Below are 23,826 nucleotides of genomic sequence, written 5' to 3'. Positions count from 1 at the left end.
GCCACTTAGGCACTGGAGGTGGACCAATGGTGGGGGAATCAGCCCACACACAGGAGGAGAGCACCCTTTCCGCTTGGGGCTGGAGTCCAGGCAGGGGGAGGCTGGACTGTGGTGGGGACCAAGTTTGTAGGTTTGAAGATAAAAAGTTGAAGAAATTAATAGTTAGTGATTCCCTTTTTCTTCATGAAGCAAGTGAGGCATTTACTGAGAGTGAAGGGCAGGCATAGGCTTTGGGGGCTCACAGAGAGAGTGATGTTTTATTAACCACTGAGGAAATGGGAGAAGGTGCTGATCGAGGGATAAATAACATCTACGAGGATGTTGATAACTGATAACCAAAGATTGAAATAAAAAAAACAAAACTTGAAGCCATCAATCCTAAGCAGGTTGGCCAGGTGAGGGAGTTTTAAAAATTGTGAGAACTGAACCTGAAGAACCCATTCCTACTCACAGGCACAGACTCGGGGACGGTTTTTCGGAAGGCTTGCAATTGGACAGATCCCTGTTGCTGCATCCAGACTTGCTCCCATACCAGTGAGAGCAGAGAGCTGGTGGAAAGGGACGAGGTCATTGTGGTCCTTGCAGTTCCTGACAATCGGGAGGTGGATGTGGGGGCATGCTGGGGTATTTCACAGGTTTTTGAGACGTAAGACCAGGGACACTGCCCACAGGAGAATACACCGTGTCACCCACTGCTCCCAACCTGGGAGGTCTCTGCTTCCAGAGCTTGGCCTGAGCTTCCCCACCCTTCCTGGTGATACCAGGGCCCCTGCTAGACCTCTCAGGTCGTCTGTCTGCTGCTGAGACTCCAGACTGACCTCGTTTGCAAAAGGAATGCAATGCATCGAGGGCCATGAACGCCCTGGACTGTCGCCAAGTGAGGGGACGAACAGCCGCCCCACCACCAATCGCATCTAGCAGGCTCCGTACCTCTGCACCTCAAGGTCATCCCGGTCTGAGCTCCCGGCTTTTGCCCCTACATCCACCCCGCCTGCTCACTGGCCCTGGGGAACCGACCCCTCATTACGCCAGCATTCTGGAAGGACCCAAGGTGCCAGGGCAACACCGACAAGTCTTGAGGGTCCCTCCGAGGGGTGCCGTCCCACCTGCCTCAAGCCTCCGGAAGTCGCTGGCCGAGGCGGTGGCGGCGTCTCCCCGAGCCCTGCAGCCCATGGACGGCGCGCGTTTGCCCTGGACCATACGGGGAAACCGCCCGGTACAGCCCTGGGCTCGTGGCGTCCTGGGGTTGGGCGCAGGCGGGAGCGCAGCGGCGGGGTGCCCGCTGTCCCCGGGCAGAGGGTAATGCCGGAAGGACACGGGCAGCTCTGGGCGCTGGGAGCCACACTCCCGCCTCCCCGGCCCCGCCGCGCAGCCCTCGATGGTGCGGCAGCTTCTTGCGGCCCAGGCGGGGCGGAGGGGAAACTGCAGGGCGGGGAGGCGCCGCGGGGCCAGAGAAGGGCAGGGAGGCGTCTCCGGGGCAGAGAAGGGCAGGGCCGGGCGGGGCGGGGCGGGGCGGCCGCCTGGGGGAAGACAGCCCGGCCCACCAGGCCCTCGCCCCTCCGCCCTGGACGGCGGCGGACAGGGCGGCCGCCGGCCGGGGCTGCATGGGGCTCCCGCGCGGCCCGCTCTTCTGGCGGCTGCTCCTACTCGCGGCTGCCTGCTCGGGGATCCTCTTCGCCTTGTTCTCCGCCGGGAGGCCGTACCCGGGGCCCCGATCCCGAGCCAGGTAAGGGCTGCCGCGCGGGACCTGACCGGGAGCGCGCAGGAGACGGGCAGGGCGCCCAGGGCCCTCAGATCGCCTTCCACACCGGCCTCGTTGGGGTGGCTCCCAGCGGGGACTCCGGTTGCGGCCCTTTGTCCCTAGAACTTCCACCCCAGCGTTACAGTCGCGCTGCCCGGGGCCCCACAGCCTCTGCCCGAGAGGAGCCTCGCCTCTTGCGCACTAGCGATCCGCTAGCGACAGCCTTATGGGTTAATTCCCAGCAGCCCCAGTTAGAAACACTTTCTATACTCCAAATTTGGCTGGGTCACCTGAGTCCGATTTAAAAAAAAAACAAAAAAAAAAACCGTCCCGTTTTTGTCAGGAACTCTCCCTCGTAACGTCACCTCTTCCAGACTCTAGTTTTGGGGCTGAGACCTAAGTCTCTCGGTTCCAACTTTGCCGGGATCCCCAGCTCGGCTCTGGCCTTTACCCGCTCGCTCCTATCTCTAATCTCTGCGCCTGGCACACTCGCCTGCGCTCTGTTTGCTCAGTTTATTTGATAAGCGCCTTCTGCACCGGATCCCGCAAAGCGGGTCCTGGGCTCCATCCAAGTTTCCTTCACTGAGCCTGCTCCAGGGCTCTGCTCCCTCCGCTGGCCCTGGGCACCTTCCTTTCATGTGTGCCCCACAAGGAGACACCTGAGAGCCTGCCTTTGGTAGGTGATGGTTCCAGTTACTGAAGAAACTTCACAAGGATTTAGCTTTACCTCTGGAAAGGGGACGGAGCCGTGCCCAGAGTCTGGATTTGGGAGGGCGCAAGGACACCGGCAGCCCTGCCAAGGGGCCTCTGGGCCCAGGCTTTCCCTTCCTGGCGCTTTCCCATCTGCCCATTCCTCACTACACCTTGCTCCAGGTACAATGGGATGAAAGCAGAATCGGTATGGGCTCTCAAGGAACAAGGTCAAGGGGCACCCAAAATTACAAAACAGTATGAAATAAGCTTGCGACTGATTAGGAGTCCAGATGCTCTAGCAGGTGATAACCTGAAGTTACTGAATCTCCTTGTAATCAGATATTGCATACGGAGAAAGACGGAGAGGGTTGAGGGTATTAAGAAAGGGGATATTTGTCAATTTTATGTAAAGATGTTTCAAAATGCAGTTATATGTCCTCTGATGAATACAGCTTTAAGGATGGGGTGTGGAACACCCATTATACCTCAACAAAGCTTTTTAAAAACATCTTTACCTTTTACAAATCTAGTACAACCGAAGAAGCTGTCTATTTCCTTCGTGTTTCCCTGACATCTGTGCTATAGCTCAATCCCAGGGGGCAGGTTGGGACTTGGCCTGTTGAGTGCCAGGTAAAGCAGGGTGGGAGGTTGGGTGGCATTCTGGGCAGGGAGAACAGGCAGTGGGACTTCAGAACTAGGGACGGGAAATGGGCTTGCCTGGCTACAATGGAGAGGCCAGGGGACAAGGACGCTGGGACCAGGCCCCCCACCCAAGGTGGGGACTCTCACAGATTAGAGTGGAACCCAGCCTGTGAGTTTACTCACAGAAGAATCTGGATCAGTAGTTCCCAGGCATGGAGATGTCTCGACTTGTTTTAAAAAAAGAAGTATTTTTATGGGGTAGGGGTGAGGACAGATATAGGCAGGGCACCAGTTACCTAACCTGCCAGTGACCCATCTACTGTCAACATTATTTTGTAAAAGAAAGGACATTTTAGGGCCAAGAATTCCTAAGAATATGATCTAAGCTGAGTAAATTTCATTTATGAAAAATGCACTGCATTTCTCCTGGGCTGGGGAAACTTCCCAGAGGAGCAAACCGTAGGTGGGCTGGCCCCTTCCCCCACTCCTTCCAGGCCCCCCAGGCATGTGTCTAGAAGGCCTGGGGGTTCTCTAAGAGAAGCGAGAGACTGGGAGGCATCGCTGAGCCCTGAGGGGTGCCCTGGAGATGAGTAGACGTCCCTGATGCTGGGCAGCAAAACTGAATTGGGGGAGTCCCCGTCACCTCCCGTGTACCTCTATCCCTCCTGTCTCCCTCCTGCCCTGTTCAGCCTCTCCTCTGTCAGGCTCTCAAGGCTGGCTGCACAGTAGAATCACCTGGGAAGGCCCAGATCAATCAGATCAGACTTTCAGGGGTGGGACCTTAGCATCTGTGGTTTTCCAATTTCCAAAGCTCCTTGAGGGTTCTCGCTGCTGCCTTGGCTGAATCCCATGGCTCAGTTCCTCCTCAAAGGGGTCCTACTGTGCTCAAGAGGAGGAACTACAGGATTACGTGGGTGGACCGGTGGCCAGTCCGAGGGGGAAAGGGAAGAAACGGGGTAGGATCATCCCTGCTCTTTCTGTCCTGCCCCGCCAGGGTCTTAGGGAAACCTGAAGGGAGGCAGGTCACAGGCTTCCTTGTGACTCAGCTGTCACAGTCCCAAGAAGCAAGTAACAAGAGACTTTTGTTTCCCTCCCAAGCTTCACGTCCCAAACCTCCCCACCTGCTCCCTGTGGCTTCTGGGGAGAGGGCAGAAGTCTGGGAGAAGCCTGACACCCTTTTGAATGGGCAAGGGCCCCTCTTCCTACTTATTTCTCCTCTGTCCTGATGCAGGGGCATTCTGGGAGGTGGGGGTGGGGCAGTAACATTAGCCCCCCCCCCTTACTTCCCTACAAAATGGACTTTGTCATAGAGGCTGTCACAACAAAGTCCTCTTCCTTCTTCCTTTAGGTAACCATAGTTAACACTTAGAGGACACTTTTTATGTGAGATAACACAGATTCTCTGAGCCCTCACAACCATTGGATGGTATGTGATATGACTATCGATCATAACAATCTGATTACCCCTCCTGTGCGGACGCAGAGACCGGGGTGCTGAGAAGTTCAGTCATCTCCCACGATCACAGGCTACAAAGCCAGGGAGTCAGGCCTCAGACCCAGGCCCATCAGGCAGGGCAATCCAAGGTGAAGGGGCCCCAGTCATCGGGACATAATGTCTGCTCTGGGGTCCTGGCAGGGAGACCCCTCACATGGGCACAATTCCAGGGGGCTGGAAAGCTTTCCTACTTCAGATTTTTATCTTTTAAGCACCATCTCACTGTTCCTATAAACTCCACATTTCTGCCACTTGCCAAGGGGTTTCCTGATTTCTGTGTTTATACAGCTTGGGAGAACATGATAACATGACAGGATTCTGTGTCTCTAAAGAGAGAGACAAGGGCCAGAATCAGAGCATAGAAACAGAAGGATCCACAGAACGGATGCCTTTGACCCTGGTGGACTTTGTCAGCCCCTGGCGCTAAGGGAGTCAGACAAAAGGTTCTGAGGGGTAGGTCAGACCCCTACTTGACTTGTTCTCCCACAGGAACAGCACAGCGCCTCAAGCATTCTCTGGACCCAAGGCAGCGAATCCTGGGACAAGAAAGGTACAGTGGTCAGCTACTCTGTACTTCTGAGTATCCTCAAGTTATGGGGAGGAGGGGAAAGAGCAAACAAAGGAGACCGGTCGCAGAGACAGCTGGGGGGGAGCCCTTTGGAACCTCCCCTCCTCACACCTCACCCCCAAGCATGCAGCTTACTTCTGAGGAGCCAGCCATCAGGGCTTCTGGGACCTGGATGCTAGGACTCCCTGTACCCCAACAGAGGAGGATGAATCCATATGTACCCCTGGATAGAGCCAGCTGAACATTTCTTAGAAGTCTTGCGATTTATCTTTGAAAGGCCTGTGAATTTGACATTCTACTCCTCAAAATGTCTTACTATACACGTCACCTTTAAACTCACCGTGGAGTAAACAGCAAACCCTGGGAAGATGTTCCATGTTTGCCCTGAGGGTTTGAGAACGTCCCAGACCCTGCTCCATAACAGTCGTGACCGGGCTGAAGTGCCACCTGGAGCACGTTCCCTGCGTTCTCTCACTCAAGCCTCTGGGCGAACCTGTTAGGTGGTATTTACAGATGAGCAAAACGAGGCACGGAGAGGACAGGTACCTTGCTCAGGGACACTCAAGGAGAAGAGGTGGGACTGGGATCTGAGCCTCTGGTCTCACCGCAGGGCCTGGCTGGGAACGGCTGAGCCATTCCGCCTCATCCCACGTGAGCTGTGCTGAGCAGAGTGAGAGCTGTGTTCTGGGTTAATGGGCGTCTAAGAGTTCTTTTCAGGGCCCAAGAGACCAAACTAGAACTTGAAATATTTCTCCCTGGCCTCAGAAATATTTCACTGATGCCAGACTTAGTGACAGATGAGCTGTTCAGAGACCAAACAAAATAGCCTTGGGCAGGTGATGGGCGCCTGTCTGAGAACAGAGGCCGGTGGACACTTGGCCAGGAGGCTGAAGAGAGGCCTCAAGTGTCTCACGAGTGCTGGGCCAGGTCCTCTTTACATTCCTCAAGTCTTTCCCACCTGGAGCTGCTTGGTACTAAATGACATATATCCCCACCTGCTTTTACAAAAAGATGATTTGAGGTAGCTTTTAGAAACATGTAACAAGGCAAAGACATAAAATAGAATAAAATGAAGAAACGGGTGAAGGAAAATAAGATGACATGAGATAAGTGCATGAAAAATGTACCACAAGGTATAGGAGACGAGCCATCTTTGGCTCTGAGCTTCCTGGTGGCCACAGTGAAGGAGGAAACTGCCACCATGGCCATGAGATAAAAGAAAGGCAGCTGCCCAAGTGAAGCGCAGCCTTTCCTGATACAGAGACCTGGAGATTTTTCTCCTGGTCTCGTAAAGAAGATCCTGGAAAACATTATGATAAATTGAATATTAGTGAAGCTATACACTCAGTTCTGCTACTTTGAAAACATTAATTTATTCCAACAAGACTGATATCTTAGAAAGCAATTTGAGCAAAACACAAATTTTGTGTTTGCTTCTGCTGATTCTGTCAGTGATGACACTGGGTTGAATGCAGAAAACCACACCCAACCAAAGGGAGCCACATAGGAATACACAAAACACACACATGCACAGTCCATCTGCTTCCTCACATGTACAGTAAAGCCCTCTGTCTACCACTTCACAATAACTCACAAGCTGCCACCCTGTGACTCCGCCTTCTGCAAGTGAATGTCAAGTTTTTTCAAAGGTCAAATGCCATGTTTTAGCAGTTCTTACGTATTTAACCACTGAATGTGCATAAAACTGTTTCCTTCTCCCTTAGATTCCTGTTTTATGCATCACCGCCTAGTTTTTGAGTGTGGTACCACTAATCCCGTTTTCCCCAAAGCCCTGCGGTCTTCACTGAAGTTTTGCATAGTGTGGTGATTTTTAGGAATTTCTCTGTCACATTATCACAGAAATGACTATACAGCTCTTTCCTGCATTATCCTTTGATCAAACCAAGTGCCTTAACAAAGGGTCCCCTTCAGTGGTTAGAGTCCCAGCCTGGCCAAAGCTGTGTGGGATTCTGCCGTGGGGGTTGCAGGCAGATGGGCTGGTCAGTATTCACCCTCCTTCAAGCTCCCTGCGTGCACAGGCGCTGTATAGTGTCCTAGGGCTGCTGGAACAAATGACCACAATTAGGCTGCTTAAAACAAGAGAAATTGATTCTTTCCCAGTCTGGAGGCCGGAAGTCTGAAATCAAGGCGTGGGCAGAACTCTCTAGGGGGCCTCGTCCAGCTTCTGGTGGCTCCAGGTGTTCCCTGGCTTACAGCTGCATCACTCAACCTCTGCCTCCGTCATCACATGGCCACCTTATAAGGACACTCACTAGTCATTGAATTTAGGGTCCACCTTAATACAGTATGACCTCATCTTAACTAAGTACATCTGCCAAGATGTATTTCCAAATAAGGTCACATTTCGAGGTTCTGGGCAGACACGAATTTTGGGGGGACATTATTCAACCCAGTATAGGCACCAGCTACAAGAAGGACGACCATAATCTTCCCAGTAGCCTTTTCCACAAAAACCCCACAGGGCTCGGATTAGGACACAGGCTGACGGACCCCAAAGCCCAGGCTGGAGCTCCTCCGCCCAAGGGGAGGCAGGTCTTACCCATTCATGGGAAACACCCCAAAGTCTCCCCAAGTGTGAGGTGAAAGAGTAGGAGGTTAGAGCCATCAGGCCACTGAGATGTGGCGTCCAGGAGAAGGGCTGGGCAGGGTAAACCCAGAAAGCTCTCTGATCCCCGCCAGGCTGCTGCACCACAGGCCACGCAGCTCACAGATCTGGGGGTGGCCCAAGTCTGTAGAGGGAAGAGCAACTTTTCCCTCCCTCCCACCCCAGGCCCCAGCTAGTAGAGCTCAGCCCTCCTATCTTCTCACCCACAGAGCCGGCCCTGCCGACACCCACTTTATCTCGCCATTCAGCGGCACCCCCACTTCCGGAGTCTGTTTGAGTTCTCCACTCCAGTGCTGCTGTCAGCGGACCTCTTCACCCAGGAGCTCTGGGACAGCCTCAGCCAGCACAAAGCCCCCTACGGCTGGCAGGGGCTCTCCCGCCAAGGTAACCCGCAGCCGCTGCCTCTCGCCCAGCCCTCTGGCCTCAGCTGGCCCTCCTGCCTTTTGCTCTGATGAAGAACAGGCCTCCCTGGCCTCATAGCACCGTGATGTGGGACCCGTGTTCCTTTCCAGGGAGGGCCTCAGCGCTCAATCCCCAAGCTGTGCGACTCCTGCTTTACTTTGGGGCTTCCCCTCCACGCAGCAGCTCTCAACATCCTGAGGCTTCCCTGGCATGAAAAGCTAAGGAACCAGTGTCCAAAGGTGGCCAAACACAGGGGCTACGAGGCCCCAAACAGCCTGCTGACCTTTGCTGCTGGGGGAAACCGCCCAGAGCCCCCTCCCCGTTAAATCTGCCAGCACCTCCACATGGCCCAGATTATTTCCTTTTGGAATACAGCCTCAAAGGGCTAGTTATTCGAGTGCTTGAGGCACTGAGGGCACAGCCCAACCCCCTCCCCCACCTTCCCCTTTTCTGGTTCTCATGGCCCCACTGACGTATCATTCTGTCCCACCCTCTGTGCCTCTTGGGAGGGGCTGGGATCAAGCCGCAGGCGAGTTGGGTGCCAGAAACAGTCTTAGGAAGATCCCTGATGAGCCACGACAGCTCTCTACATAGCATCCCACCTTGTCCTGCCTCCACAGCCATCACCTCCACCCTGAGCCTTCTGAATGGATCTGAGAGCACCCAGCTGTTTGTCTCCAGGGAGCAGCTTCCAGACTGTGTCCGGTGTGCCGTGGTGGGTAATGGCGGCATCCTGAATGGTTCCCGCCAGGGTCTGAACATCGATGCCCACGACTATGTGTTCAGGTGTGCGGAGCATGGATCAGGGAGGAGGGGGCAGAGCAGCCGGGTGGAGAGCTGGTCCTGGCCAGCCGCGGGGTGGGCATCCTCCATGAGGCCTGTGGGCAAGGCAGCTGCGGCCCCAGGCGGCTCAGCAGTTGTAACGGGCAGATAGGCATGCACGAAGGCATATGCAAAAGACACGCCAAGGGGACCCAGGAGGAAGGCGCTGCCAGGGCCAGATGTGCCTATTTGACAGGGTATCCCTTGAGGTCTGGAGGAGGGGGGTTGGGGCTGGGGAGCTTGTGGAGGTGGATAGAGGCAGTGGTCTGTACAGAGGCATGGGGACAGGTGTGACGGAACCCTGGGGATGGAAGTGCAGACACCCAGTATGGCCTAACCACAAGGAGGCTGATGGGCCTCTATTGGGACCAGACTCAATGGCGCTGTGACCAAAGGCTTTGAGGACGATGTGGGTACCAAGACCTCCTTCTACGGCTTCACTGTGAATACCATGAAGAACTCCCTCATCTCCTACTGGAAACTGGGCTTCACCTCTGTGCCACAAGGACAGGTGAGACCTCTGATGGGCGCCACTGTTCCCAGAGCCCCTCCCCCACAGGGTGAGCCACAGGGGTCCCAGAGGGTGGAGAGCTTGTGCCAGAATCTTGGGCACGGGATGGGGCTACGGAGGAGAAGGGTCGCGTTGTTTCAGGCAGCACCGCACAACTCTGGACTGGAGTGTGAATGGCTGATATTTAGTGAAAGCTTGTAGGGTGCCAGGCAATTTACATATGCCACGTCAGCACCCATTCTACTGGTGAGGAGGCTAAGACGCGGAGAGGTAGGGCCGGGGTTCCAATCCAGACTCCCGCCCCAGAGCAACACCCCAGGGAAGGTCGTTTACTGAGGGCCTCTTGTTCCCAGCGTTGTCATGGTCATCAGGGCAGACATTCCCAGGCGGCAACCAGCGAGCTGAAATCATTGCAAGTCAGTCCCCTCTGACTGCAGCGCTGGGTCACCAGAACAGTGACGCGTCTCCTGAATTCTCACAGCAGGAAGCTGAGGTTCAGAGACTGAGGGACACAGCCTGGCTCTAAGGAGAGAAAAGCCAGAATTTGAGCATCTGCTGCCTCAGCTTCCTGCAACCACACAGTGATGCTCTAACAGCACACCTCCCCTCAAGGAGGTCTGGGTACCATGTGCAGGGTTAGGGAGATCCCAGGATAAGGGGTTCTGTGATGCTCAGTGGGGCTGCATCGGGTTTCGAGAAGCTTCCTCTTCTGACCAGGGAATTCAGGAGTGTGCTAGCCACAGTGTCTACGCACCGAGGCTTCACAGTAGAACCTCTTAGCTCATGAAAGAACAAGATGGGGCAGCTTTGTTTGTGGTGTGGCCACAGTACCTGTATGAGTTACCTGTTGCTGTATAACAAAATACCCCACAACTGAATAGCTTTCAACCACACACACTTACTACCTTACAGTTTCAAGGGGTCAGGAATTTGGAAGCAGCTCAGGGTCTCTCAGGTGGCTGCCATCAGGACTGACGGGGGGCTGCAGTCATCGGAAGGCCTGACTGAGGCCCGAGTCAAGGTGATGCCTTCACGGGCCCTTGTCACACGGCCACTCTAGAGGCTACTAGTGTCCTTACAATATGGCAGTTAACTTTACCCAGAGTGAGTAATCTCAGAGAGCAAGGAGGCGAAGTGCCTTTTATGACCTGGTCTCCAAAGTCACACACCATCACTTCCATTTTTTTTCCTATTTGTTAGAAAATTTCTATTTGTTAGTCACTAACCCCGACCCACACTCAAGGGGATGGCAAATAAGCTTCACTCCTGGACGGGAAGAGTACCAAAGGATTTGGGTGTACTGAAGCCTCCACCACACTAACTGAGAGTGGCAATCACAGGCATATGAGGTGTAATAAAAAAATACAGTGAATGTTTACACTTAAAAAGATTTATTACAGTAAAAGACACATTGCCATTAATCACCATCCAAATACTCCTCCTCACTTCAAATATACTTATCCCATCGTTCTTGCCACTTTCTGAAGCAGTTCTGGAAGTCTTCTTTTGTGAGTGGCTTTAGTTGTGCTGTCGTGGCTGCCTCAATGTCCCGAATCAATTAAAAATGGTTTGTTTGGGGTTTTTTTAAAGATTTTATTGGGGAAGGGGAACAGGACTTTATTGGGGAACAGTGTGTACTTCCAGGCCTTTTTTCCAAGCCAAGTTGGCCTTTCAATCTTAGTTGTGGAGGGTGCTGTTCAGCTTCAAATTGTTGTCCTTTCAGTCTTAGTTGTGGAGGGCGCAGCTCAGCTCCAGGTCCAGTTGCCGTTTTCTAGTTGCAGGGGACACAGCCCACCATCCCTTACGGGAGTTGAACTGGCAACCTTGTGGTTGAGAGGATGCGCTCCAACCAACTGAGCCATCCGGGAGCTCAGCGGCAGCTCAGCTCAAGGTGCTGTGTTCAATCTTAGTTACAGGGGCGGGGAGCTCACCATCCCTTGCGGGAGTTGAGGAGTTGAACTGGCAACCTTGTGGTTGAGAGCCCACTGGCCCATGTGGGAATCGAATTGGCAGCCTTCAGAGTTAGGAGCATGGAGCTCTAACTGCCTGAGCCACCAGGCCGGCCCCTAAAAATGTTTACCTTTCATGGTCATTTTGACTTTGGGGAAGAGCCAGAAGTCACATGGTATCAGATCTGGTGAATAAGGTGGATGAGGACACACCACAATGTTTTTATTTGACAGAAATTGCCATATACCAGAAGCAGTGTGTGGCTTGGAGCCTTTCCGTTGTGATCACAAAATATGGTGAATGCTGCTGCCGAGTGCCATCCAACGGAAAGGCAGGGATCTCCACTACGGGAAGTGGCATGTCAAACCTTAGTAACAGTGAGTGACAAGTTTCCACTTGTGTGGTGCAATGTCAGGTGTGAGCTACGATTGAGAGAAGGTGTGTTTGAAAGTGTGCCGTAAATCATCCGCCATCATGAAAGGCTCTGTGTCACACATCTCTTCTGGTATATGGCAATTTCTGTCAAATAAAAACATTACGGTGTGTTCTCATCCACCTTATTCACCAGATCTTGCACCGTGTGATTTCTGGCTCCTCCCCGAAGACAAAATGATTCAGACATCAAGGCAGCCATGACAGTACAACTAACGACACTCATGAAAGAGGACTTCCAGAACTGCTTCAGAAAGTGGCAAGAACGATGGGATAAGTGTGTTTGAAGTGAGGGGGAGGATTTTTGAGGGGGATTAATGGCAATGTGTCTTTTATTATAATTGTTTTTTTATTTAAACATTCATCGTATTGTTTGATCACACTTCGTATAAGGGAAATTCTCCCGAAAAGACAGGTGGCAGGACTGGGTGGAGGGCTGTTCCTTCTGAGCAGGAGCTAGAAGTGGTCTTGTGCCCATCAGGGCTCAGTGTCTCTGTTGCCCCAACAGGACCTGCGTTATATCTTCATCCCCTCAGACATCCGCGACTATGTGATGCTGCGATCAGCCATTCTGGGTGTACCTGTCCCCGAAGGGCCTGATAAAGGGGACTGGTGAGCAGCCAACTGGGGGCAGGGCATGGTAATACTGAGGCAGGTGGGGAAGGTGAGTGAGGGCAGCAGTAAAATCCCTGGGGCATTCAAGAGCATTAGGGAATTATGGGTTTTTGCTACCCACCTCCAGGAAAGCCCAGGTAACCCTACTGATCCCCGGGGACCCTCTTGATGAGGTGGGCTGTGGCTCAAGGGGCCGCTTTTCTGAATGGAGCAGGCAGGCCTGGCTCTTCAGCTTCAGGCTGCTGTCCCCAAAACCAACCCAGCCACTCAGCAGACAGCATCTGCAGGGTCTGTCCACAGCTGGGTCTGTTGTCCTATTGAGCGCATTGTGTCTGCAAACTAAGAATAGGGCCAGTATTAGTGCCACTCATCCTGCCGGGCACCCTCCCAAGACTGTGCCCATGAAATGGGAGAGCAGGCCATGTGGGCCCCACATCCTGTGAAGTGGGAACAAAGGGCACTCTGTCTTGTCTCCCACCTTCCTGGGTAGCAGGCCTGTGTCCAGCTCTTTTGAACCATATCCTGGCCCTCAGCCGAACCTTCTCCCTGTGGTGCTGAGACAATTTCTGGTCCCTGAGTCCAGTCCTTAGAAATCTGTGCCACCCCTGTGACTACAACGACCAGCCTCTTAGCTCAGTGCTCCCAGCCAACCCCCAGGAAGAGCAGCTTCTGAGGTCCGTTAGGGGTTAACCCTTCAAAGGCCAGGCCAGCATCCACCGCCCCACCCTGTGCCCCGCCCCCAACCCCACCTGTGATTACCCAACAATTGTTCACAATGCTGCAGCTGGTCATAAGCGTGGTCTTTGTGACAAGAGCAGGGACTGGGCTCTTGGGGCGGGGGCTGGCTCCGAGACCCCGGGCAGACACGCCACCCCAACACCAATGAGCTCCCCTTCCCAAACCCCTAATCCATCCCCTACCCAATCCCCTTCCCAGTCCCGGTCCAACCACACCAACCCTCCCAACCAGCAGCCCAACTCCGGAGGCTCCGCCCCTTCCCCATCCCCGACCCGGGGGCCTTCCTCCCGCCCTACCTCCCACCCTCCTACGCCGAATGCCTCACAGCCCTCCTCCCGGGCTTCCTCCCAGAGCCCCAGCCCTCACGTCCAACATGCATCTCGAGGATCTCCCCCAAACCCCACTCCACCCACCTCCAAATCTCCTTCCCAATCTGGCTTGAAATCTGTCTCTCGAAACTCTTCCCAAAACCCCAGTGCGCCCCTCACCAGGTCCCCTTTCCACAGCCCTGCCCCCTCGGCCTCCTACATCGGGCCCATTCGGCCCATCCCATCCTACATCGCCCCCTATGTGCCCCGCTTCCTGAAGGAGCCCCCCTTCTTCCAGCCCCCTACGGCCCCACTGCCCCTGAGCCCCTGTTTCCCCCGCCACGCCCAGGAGCAAACCTCTCCCCCCGACTCCTACTACTTCCCTCTCCTCCCACCCCCGCCCCACTACCCCCGGGACGCGTGCGCTTCCTACCCGACCCCTCCCGCTCTGTTCGCGCCCCCGTCCTCGCTCACTTACACCCCGCCCACCGAGGTGCTGGTGAGGACCAAGGCGCACGTGGCGCCCTCCGCGCTGCCGCCCACCTTCTACACCCCCTTCTCTCGCTACTACTCCCACCCCCGCCCCCACCGCCCCCTGCCCCGCCGCCGCCCTAGCACCTTCACCTTATCGCAATACGACAGCGGGGGCCGCTCTGTCCACTTCTTCTCAAAATAGGCCTCAGACCTATTTTGGACCAGAAGCCTCTGCCAGTAAATTCAAGCTTCTCCATCCAGACTTCATCAGCTACCTGACAGAGAGGTAGGTGGCGGCGGGGGCAGGGTCCCCACAGCACTGCAGGCCCTTCCGGTCATGCCCCATACACCGCACCCACGTGCCTAGATGGTAGGTGCCAAGCACTTGTTATTCTCGCTTACTGGTTAATGCCTTGATGCAGCTAGTGGTGTCAGTCAGGGTCAACAGGAAATGGCCAGGAAACTTGGAAGAACTCAGGGTTTATTTACCAGCGTGTTCACAAAGGCTGGGGCTGGGGGTGGGGGAACCACACGGTGGGGGCAGTCCTGGGGCTCGCGGAGGCAGAGTTGTCTGTCATCAGCTTGGAGCCCAAACACAGCCAGGCGGAGGGGAGCAGAGAGGCCCCTGGGGACTAGTCTCACTTCTGTCCCTCCTACCAGCGGTTCTCGGTGGGGAGGCAGGGGTCATCTGGTTGTCACCAGGCAAGTGCGAGTGCCACTAATGGGTAGCGGCCAGGGACGCAGCTGAACATTCTACAATGCACAGGACAGTCCTGCAGCAATTATCGGGCCCTTTGAACATGTTAGTATGCCTTGGCTGAAAAACACTGCTGTCACCCGGAGGCTGGCAGCCCCAGAGCAGGTGAAGGGTACACGGGGAGCTGGGCACACCAGCCCAGCAGTCACAGCCCCACACCACAAGGAGACACAGGTGGAGTCAGGTTTGCCAGGCAGAGCTTGGCTGTGAACCCCGGGCTGAGGTCAGGGCCCGTGGTCACCACTGACCCACTTCTGGACCCCACAAGTATGTACGCACACACGTCCACCATCTCACCAGTGCCAAGTCATGGGACCTGTGCTCCATTTGGCCTAATGCAGGCCCCAACTTAGCCCAGAGGTGAGGGCAGGAAGTTGCAGAAAGAAAGTTCTTAGGCTGGATTCAGGCTTCTAGAGAAGGTGGGATCTTATCTGGGGGTCTTTTGGATAGGCCTGTTCCTTTCTCACCCCCACTTTGTTACTAAAGAGTTATTTCAACTGAAAATTGTTGCATTTAGGAGCTCATCTGGTTTTTTCCCAACTAGGGATTTCTCTGGGGCAGAAGGGCCAGAAGTTTTTGTTTCCCAACCTTTCTGAATTGGTCATCGTAAAGTGGAATGGCATAACCATCAAGCCAGTGTGCCAAGACCTAATGTCTGAGTTTTAATGGCTTTTTGCTTCCAGGTTTTTGAAATCAAAGTTGATTAACACAAAGTTTGGAGACCTATATATGCCTAGTACTGGGGCCCTCATGCTGCTGACAGCTTTGCATACCTGTGACCAGGTAAGAGGTCTTCTTTCAGGAATTCACAGCAGCAGAGTACAGGTGTGAATGGAACCTAATTTGATCCATGATATCCCTGAGCTGAGGCCTGTCACCCCCACTGCAGGAGGGACCCGATCTAGGGAAGGGGTGGGAAGAATGCCACATCCACTATCCAACGGCCCTTAAAGAACAGCCAGCCCCAGGCCCTTAAAGAACAGCCCCAGGCCGGCCTCGCCTCTCCTGCCAGCCACCTGCCTGCCCCACACTCCCTTTTTTCACTCCCTCTTCCCCAGGACAGCCACCCTATGGTATTTGAGGCGCACATCACCAAGTGGCAAAATCTCAACAGAACTGGGTAGGAAAATCTTTTTCTGAGGACATTCTAGAAGTGGGGTGGGGCGGCAGGTTTAGCTTTCCACCCACAAATCCCTGAAGTCACTGTGAGACATTTTGAATGGGAGGGTGCCCACATGAGCAAGCCACAGGGGGAGGCTGAGGAGCAGTTTTCAAGGCAAGGCAGGGACCCTCGCTAAAGCCAGCCACTCCACACTGGTCCCACACACCTTTTCCCGATTTCAAAGCAGGAGCCTCCAGTCTGCAGTCGCCATTAGAAGGGAAATGGAAACATAGTCGTGTTGTCTCTATCTTCAGCTTGATCATGGCTTTAATCAGACTTGAGTTCAAAACCCAGCCTCACTTGTGACGAGGGACGCGTTTGGTGACCTCTGAGCCTGTTCCCCCGTTTGTAAAATGGGGAGAACACCCACCTAAGACTTGTGAGGCTGGGGTGAGAGTGTACAGAGCACAGTGCTGGAGGTTTGTGAGCTAGAACTGTCGCTGATCTGCGTCTTCACAGGAGCCAGAAGGAAGGTGTGGGTGGGGAGGGGCCGTGCCTTTCTGATTCCCTGTCACTGTACATGAGCCTGCGCCTAGCAGCAGCTCAGTCGATGCTGACTCAGTGACCATGCTTGTCCAGGTTAGTGCCTATGGATTCATCACTAGCAACTACTGGAAATTCTCAGACCACTATTTCGAACGAATCAAGAAGCCACTGATATTCTACGCAAACCACGATCTGTCCCTGGAAGCTGCTCTGTGGAGGGACCTGCATGGAGCTGGCATCCTCTGGCTATACCAGCGCTGACCCCAAAGCACCTGAGCCTTTGTTCTTGCAGAGCTGTGGCCCACGTCCCCTCAAGTGAGAAAAACCACCTTCTTGTTTTCTCAACCTGTGAGAGGGGCTCCAACTCCCCTAGACCCACCCCCTCCCTACAGATGACATTAAGAGGTATATGTGACTGACATTGAAACCTGTTGTGAGACACCCCGTGTTGTCCGTGGCTCATCCAGGAAAACTCCAGAGGGGTCTGGCTCTGAGACAGACACCCCGACATTGGTCAAGGAAAAATGGGCTGCTCTGCTGGATTTGTTTTAGAACCAAAGATAACACTCCCACGAGGTGACTGTGACCCTCACCAGCAAGGAGCAGCCTACTTCAGATCTAAGCATCGCAAAGGCAGCAGGCGGTCCTGAGTGACTTCAGCCAGTCAGCGGAGCAGCTCAGTTAACCAAGATCAGACGTTACAGTCGCACACTCCCCAGCCAAAACCTTCCCACCAGCACGCACTGCCCAATGCGAACTCCAAGGCAATTCCACTTAAAGACACATCTTAACCTGAGAACACGACCAACTTACTTGATAAAATGAGAGTACAATAGGCAGAACGTAATTTGAAACTAGGTAAATTGAATAAATGATGGAGACCATTTTTGTCTTTTTCTGTGTGTTGGGGGAAGTAGCATACCATGCAGGTGTAGCATGGAGATCAGAGAATTCAGAACCTGGGAAGGTTCTAGTACTTGATGGGGGCCAACTGCACAGAAGGCTGCCTACCTCTCAGGAAAGTCCCATTAGAGATATATGACCCCACCTTGTCCCAAAAGGATGACATTATCAGGTAATGAACCTTCATTGTTGGGTATTGAACATCATGGCTTCAGTAATTTGAACTTAGTTGACAGGCGATTTCATTTAAGACAGTTATATGGGCTTCTACCGGAAGTACAAGGAGGGCTTGACCAACCGAGTTATCACCATACAGCCCTTAAGAGGCCCTGGCATTTATTGGCCTTATGACGATAGCTGTCAGGACAGTTTGATGTCTACACTGTAGGGCAGACGGGGGTCGTGTCTCCACAGGGCTGGCTGGCAAGAGCCTTCCCAAGATGGCATCAGTCACCACTGCTCAATTCACCAAGGCCCAGGACCTGGCCTCTGGTTCTGGAAGGCTGATCCTCTCAGCATGTTTAACAAGAGGGATGAACTCTATCACTAGATCCAAAATACTGCTACTTTAGAAATTCAGAGACGTGATAAACAGACTAGACCTTTGGGCTTTACTCACTAAAGCAGCTACTTGAGGAAACCATAGCTTCCTGCTGCCTGGACCCCCTCTTTATCCATAATACATTATTTACTTTTCCCGATTCCCATCAAGTCTGTAGTTATCAGAGCCTCTGTCAATCCACTGAATTTGAGAAGTCCTAGTTATATTTGTTGGTGGCAACCCATTAGAAGGGGTATAAACTCAATTTAGTGGTAAAGTTGAACATCTGATTGCATCCTATATAAGTTAGCACCAATTAATATCCTTTGAAACTTTCATTTATAGAAGAATGTGTTTACTGAGTCACAGAATGAAATATTGTTCTTACGTGGGCCTCAATCTGATGCCACAATGTCAGTGAGTCATTTTTAAAAAATTTTATTTGTGCTTCAAAATTTAAGCCCAGGACACACATTGACTTCACAGGAAATCCACTCCCAAGAAATGTTTTTCTAGGCCCAGCACCTTTTCCCCTTGTTTCCCACAAAAGAGCATATACACGTTAATTACCTTCAATTTACAATCGCTCGCAGTCCCCCCGATACATGATTACGAAAGTGGTGTTATCAACATTCTTATCTCACTAACTGCCCAAGATTTTCTGGGATAAACTCACTCACTGTCACTCGAATTCTTTGGCTCCTTTTGAAGATAAAGGTCCAAAGAACTCTGAAATGATTCTCCTTTTGGGGAATTACTTTACAGACATGAGCAACGAGCGGCAGAGGCTTGCTGATCCTGTCTGGCACCACTGGGAGGCCACCTGGAAAACCAAAGGAGAATCATTTGATGTAACAGCCAACTAAGTGACTCACACTGAAGGCTAAATGTAAAGCAGCAGCTAATCCAGGCAAAAGGCAACCACAGAGGCACTCATTCTAACCCATTATGAGGTTTATGTGTGTGCTGAGGGCACGACAGCGCAATTAGATAGTTCCAATGTGGGCCGGTGAGGCTCAGATGACTCCACAGCTCGTTTTCAGGAGACGGTCCTTGGAGGGAGCAGTGTTAGGAAAGGGCCAGCAAAGAACAACCATGAGCACTGAGGACATTTACATTCATCCCCCTCTGGATGTAAAACTTGCCCATGTCCCTCCTTGATAACACGCACACCCTTTCGGTTTGTTTCACTCTGTAGCATCCTTGGTGACCGAACAAACACTTCACCTTAAATATAAAGAGCCCACACACACCTCCAGATTTCAATAGAAATGGTGATCTGTGCCCACTTCAAGCCTGGCATTTAAATGGAAACAAAGCCAGATACCCTCCCTACCCAGAGCCACTTCCCTACTTTCTTCCTCATGTGCCAAGCAGCCTAGCCCCGTGCTGCCCAAAGAAAAGCCCCATGCCAGTCATGCCACTCAGACAGGATCTGAGCTAACCCAGGAGAGCTCCCTGGTGTTAAAAAAGCACCTAGAAACTAAAGAGCTCTGTCAGTGCCACAGTAACCCTTCTTTCCTGAGGGTCAGGCTATGGTACAGAGGCAAGAGGTCAGACAGCCCTTAAATCTTCTCACTGCCACAGCTGGCATATATTTTACATTTCCGCCTACTTCAAAGAGCACATTCATTTTCTTGAAATGTGACAAGCACTCTTTCTTTCCACAATAAGAACCCAAACCAAATCTGGGCCACTTGCCCATTTCTGCCACCTCTTATTGCCTGTACCCTCAGAGACATTAATCAAGGGGCCTAATGCGTCACAGGACAGCCATACCATTGGTTTTCAAGTTGTAGAGGGATGATGCACTAGCCTGAGGTCTCAGCAGAGCCCACAAAATTCCCTTTAGAGTCCATTCCACTTGATCCCTTATAAAGCCCGAACTTCTTTTAAGAGCACAGAACCAAACCCTGAAGCCTCAGAACAGATTGTTCTCCCTCAGTCGAGATTTTCAGACAGGGATAACCAACCATCACAGGCTTGTGGGGCTTCTTAGGGACGCGTAAGATGGAAACAGAAAGCTCACCAGCAACAGGAGAGGCATCGTCACTTGCTTCGGGCAAAGAAGTTCAGTTCTGTCTCACACTGCAGACATCTAGAAAAGAAGACAAACCTATGCTAAAGTCTCCCTGCCACTTAGCAGAAGCCGAAATCCAGGGTAGCGGAAGCAAAAAGAACACCCCACCCAAGCCGTTCGGCAAGTCCTGTTACATACACGAGAACAAGCCCACCGCGTCCAGGGCAGCGGACACGTGCTGCTGCTGGTTAAGTGTCTTCTGGAGAATCCGTTTCCGCCTCACAAACCGAGGCTGCGGCTGTCCTTGATAAGGAGAAATTGCAAAAGAAAAACCTATTCAAGAAGCTATGCACAGGTACCTCTCAAGCAGCTCGCTTTTAAATCAGGCCCAAACTTTTCATAAACAAACTTGGGAAACCAAGTCTCAGACGTCCAAATTCCACACAGAAAGGCCTTTCTCGGCCTTCAGACAGGGATAACTTTACATCATCATGGACTCGGCTTCCACCAACCTGCCAGCCCACAGCACAGGCCAACTTATTTTTTTCTTGCCAAATTCTGCTTTACTTTCCTCGTGAGGACTCTCAGTGTTGTCTACTTTATTAGAATGTGCTTTCCTTCAAGGGCAAAAACTGCCTCTATCCAGTGCTAGATGGACCCAGCACCCCACCTGACACACTGACAATTCCTTTCCTTGTAAAGATGGGAATCCCTCAGCACAAGGTGTCTGATAGCTGAGTAGGGGATATATGTTTTAGTGTCTTTCTTCTTTCTAGTATCAGTAAAGTGCCTGAGACAGCGAGGATTACTCGTTTCAGAAGCCTACTGAAGGCCATCCGCACAAAGCCTACCTGATACCAAGAGGCAATGACATCACACAAGGTCATTTCTCTTTCACTCACCTTTGTATACAAAGCGATCCTGCACAGCAAGCATGTTGTTTTGTTTTTTTAAGATAGAGGATTATAGATCTGCCCTGAGAGCTACTTAAAAATAGCCAGTACTATAATCTTGCTGTAATAAAAATCCCTGAGCTATAAGTAGATCTGATCTATTATATTGCCACACGTGACTCTTGGGCCCCACTCCAGAGCCATTCTTAATCATGGCTGGAGGTGGGATCCGGGAATGTATACATTTTCACTTTGCAGGTGGTTCTGATGTGTAGCCAGGTTTGAAAAGGACTAACTCTGTTTTACAAATGAAGAAGTAAGGCTCTGGTGCGGTTATCTTGTAACAGGCTGAGACTAGAGTCCACATCTCTCAAGTTAAGTCTAATACAGGGTGTCCAAACTTTTTTCAACGTTTTTACCAAGGACCATATGTGGTAAAATACACAAACAGCCGGGACACTCACTCAAGGTGAAGTACGTATTGCCTCACCTGGTTTATTTAAGTAAACTAAATATATTTTTGGAATTTGCTGCGGGCCAATTAAAAATGGATTGCGGGCCGCAGTTTGGATACCCCTGGTCTAATACAATACAGAGTTTCCACCTCCACTCTACTGACATATTGAGTGGATAGTTCTTTGTTGTGGGAGCTGTCTTGGGCATTGTAGGACACTTCGTGGCATCCACTACATCCCAGTAACACCCTCTGCCCCCAGCTGAGAACCACCGGTCTAATCTAATTCGACAATTACTGTAACAAACACTGCTTGTGAGACTGCTCGGCAAGGAGCCTAGCAAACACAGTTCTTTACCACTTCCCTATCTAGACAGTAATAATCCTGAAAGACCCACACATGTCCAAAATCTAGCCGACCAATACTTAAAGGGATCAGAGCCTATGCAACTCTGTGAAAGAGCTAAAAATCTTACCATTTATAGAAATTTCATCACAAAGATCCTTACGCTGTACATCTTAAGATGATGGTTTTCCTGTGACTTTTGTCCAAGTCCACAGTCAACACATTTAATCTGAAAGAAAAATGTAGATGACATACTTTTCATTCTGACAGAAACAATCAAGGTATTTATTTTCAAGAACAGCATTTAAAAAGCTGAGCCTCAGCAAGTCAGGACTCTTCACAAAAGACGTCCTTTCAGACAGGGATAACTTTAAATCATCCTCAGCTCAACCTGTAACAAACATTTCTAGACCCCAGGCAACCAGAACTCATTTTCCAAGGCTCTTTTCACCCCTGTATGCAGTGGTATCCATTTTGGTTTTAAACAGGGACACCGAGTGGCACAGACCCTCCTCATTTAGGGATTCTGGACTTGTCAACATTTGTTCACAGAATTGAACTTAACTGCAGAATAAAGTATTAGGCCGCTGCATGTGATAGGCTTTCACACCCTCTTGGGTTCTCATTTTTGGTGCCCACCCAGGTCCTGCTTGCACCCATTCTTACTCATTTTAGGGCTCCATTCATTACTTTTACGCTGCAACCTGCAGGTCTGCTTCTTGCTGTCTCTGCAGACGGCAAAGAAAGGCCTGTGGAGAAAGGAGAAAAAAAAGGAACATGAAGGGTTCGTTGTAAAATTACAGCTTTCCAAAGTCTACAATCCCATTGTTCATTATCTGTAGAATTAAGTAAGAACTACTGATTGGGGCCGTTCTCAGGGCCTCTAGGAGGAAACCAAGCCTTCAGACGTTGACACTCCTGAAGTGAATTAAGAACTGCCTGCCACTGTCAGCCCGCTCGGAGGCGGCCCTGGGAGACCCTCAGGGACACTGTGTAGGACACTTCGTGGCAGGGGGGTTGGGGCTGCAGGTTGGAAGGGCCTGGGCCGCTGGGGCTGCAGGTTGGAAGGGCCGCTCTCCCCCAGGAGGACTTGGGCTTGGGCTCCCTCCCTTCAATCATAAAAACTCGCGCCGTCTGGAAAGCGTGTTCTCATCCAGTACCTCAGCTACTCCAACAACCCTCTAAGGAGGGTAACCAGTTTACCGTCACCATTTTGCCTCTGATAAAAGGGAGGCCAAGTGTACTAGCGCCGCGTCAAGGAAGACCCCGTTTTCCCACCTCCGCAGCCTCACTTACTTCCAAAGGCCCGAGGCTGCTCGCCGCCCTCGAATCGGATAGAAGCCGCCATGACTTCCAGCCATGAGGCCGGCCGCGGAAAGGGAGGGGCGCCGCGCCTGCGCGCACGTCTTCTCGGCAGTCTCGCTGGAGCTCTCGCGATGTTGAAACAAGCTTGATGGGAAATGTAGTCCAAACAGCCGCGGCTGGTGGTAGCTGCAGTCTCAGCCGGGCATATGGTGGTGGCCACCACCAGGGGCGGTAGAGGGCCTGGGGTGGGAGGCCTGATCTGTGAAGAGGGGACCTTAGACAATGAAGGTAGACGGTCGCTTTAGGTACTGAGTGCACAGGTTGTCCCAGGCCGAGACTGAGGCGGGGGCGCAGAAAGTTCGAGGAGGCCTCCCTGGGGAGAACCATGAGGAAACTGAGGCACGACTCGGTTTCTTCTTACCTGCTCTGTGGCTTTTATTTGGGACGGGGAGGGGTCATCTGGGGTGGTTGGTGGCTTTAGTGAAGGGGAGGAAGATTCCCAGGGAATGGTTCGACTTCCCGCTCAGCTGCTTTTCAAGGTGGGGCGAGGTCGGTGAGGCCCGGGCGGCAGAGGGCGCCCGAGAGCGGCGGGCTGGAGCAGTTCTAAGTTACCCCGAACCCGTGGTGCAGCCTGTGTGCTGGCAGGTCCCGCTGCCTGTGTGTGGCTTTAATGCCGGGAAGGAAAACTAATTGCATTATGAAACGAACAAAGAGAAATGTACCACCCACTGCTAATTCTTGTTTTGTTTTTTCCTGCTACTTCTGAATGTTATTTTTCAGGCAACCATCCTGGCTTCATATTTGAAATAACAATAGGGCAAAACAACTAGAGGGGGGCAGAGTTTACACCTACTTACTTGCAGGTTAGTTTAAATTTGCAAGACCACGAAGCCTTTTCTGTATTACTCTCTCCCCATTTTTGTCAACCCTTTACAGTGCACT

At 52.2% G+C, this 23,826-nt stretch overlaps 2 protein-coding genes, 1 long non-coding RNA gene and 2 other non-coding genes across 16 annotated transcripts; 2 read left to right on the top strand and 3 right to left on the bottom strand.

Moving 5' to 3' along the window:
* Window positions 1-1,310: 1,310 nt before the first annotated feature.
* ST6GALNAC2 (ST6 N-acetylgalactosaminide alpha-2,6-sialyltransferase 2) lies at window positions 1,311-17,306 on the top strand. Of its 12 annotated transcripts, none has more exons than XM_074320441.1 (9): window positions 1,311-1,726; window positions 7,975-8,149; window positions 8,788-8,953; window positions 9,362-9,500; window positions 12,391-12,494; window positions 14,220-14,303; window positions 15,458-15,557; window positions 15,833-15,894; window positions 16,516-17,306. In XM_074320441.1, the coding sequence occupies exons 1-9, from the start codon at window positions 1,379-1,381 to the stop codon at window positions 16,592-16,594; spliced, it is 1,257 nt and encodes a 418-aa protein (XP_074176542.1). In that variant the 5' UTR covers window positions 1,311-1,378; the 3' UTR covers window positions 16,595-17,306. The 12 variants fall into 12 exon arrangements, with proteins under 12 accessions (XP_074176542.1, XP_074176548.1, XP_019601023.2 ...); XM_074320446.1 differs by lacking the exon at window positions 15,833-15,894 and adding an exon at window positions 5,061-5,121 and having other exon boundaries at window positions 1,513-1,726; window positions 16,121-17,306; XM_019745463.2 differs by lacking the exon at window positions 15,833-15,894 and adding an exon at window positions 5,061-5,121 and having other exon boundaries at window positions 1,515-1,726.
* On the top strand, window positions 12,557-14,210 carry LOC141568953 (testis-specific serine/proline-rich protein; the record flags this gene model as incomplete). Its single annotated transcript, XM_074320356.1, has 1 exon — window positions 12,557-14,210. A coding segment is annotated over exon 1 (831 nt), but the record flags the coding sequence as incomplete, so codon positions are not given.
* A 982-nt stretch (window positions 17,307-18,288) lies between the features above and the next one.
* On the bottom strand, window positions 18,289-23,011 carry LOC141566962 (uncharacterized). The gene is made up of 6 exons (XR_002138490.2): window positions 22,876-23,011; window positions 22,246-22,328; window positions 21,710-21,808; window positions 20,085-20,189; window positions 19,896-19,964; window positions 18,289-18,689 (listed from the first exon to the last, which is right to left on the bottom strand). It is a non-coding gene; the product is annotated as an uncharacterized LOC141566962 (long non-coding RNA).
* On the bottom strand, window positions 20,304-20,387 carry LOC141569040 (small nucleolar RNA R38). The gene has a single exon (XR_012492434.1). It is a non-coding gene; the product is annotated as a small nucleolar RNA R38 (small nucleolar RNA).
* LOC141569039 (small nucleolar RNA R38) lies at window positions 21,892-21,969 on the bottom strand. The gene has a single exon (XR_012492433.1). It is a non-coding gene; the product is annotated as a small nucleolar RNA R38 (small nucleolar RNA).
* Window positions 23,012-23,826: the final 815 nt, after the last annotated feature.

The sequence above is a fragment of the Rhinolophus sinicus genome, linkage group LG15 (assembly GCF_036562045.2).
Source record: "Rhinolophus sinicus isolate RSC01 linkage group LG15, ASM3656204v1, whole genome shotgun sequence".
Classification (NCBI taxonomy): Eukaryota; Metazoa; Chordata; class Mammalia; order Chiroptera; family Rhinolophidae; genus Rhinolophus; species Rhinolophus sinicus.
The sequence above is the reverse complement of the archived record's forward strand: the minus strand, read 5'-3'. Positions and strand labels throughout refer to the sequence as shown.

Bases quoted from the DNA above. Each gene is read 5' to 3' on its own strand.
- ST6GALNAC2 (XM_074320440.1), top strand. From the start codon at position 1,379: ATGGTGCGGCAGCTTCTTGCGGCCCAGGCGGGGCGGAGGGGAAACTGC. The intron at 8,150-8,787 runs GTAACCCGCAGC...CTGCCTCCACAG, and splicing joins GCAGGGGCTCTCCCGCCAAG to CCATCACCTCCACCCTGAGC. The intron at 8,954-9,361 runs GTGTGCGGAGCA...TATTGGGACCAG, and splicing joins GCCCACGACTATGTGTTCAG to ACTCAATGGCGCTGTGACCA.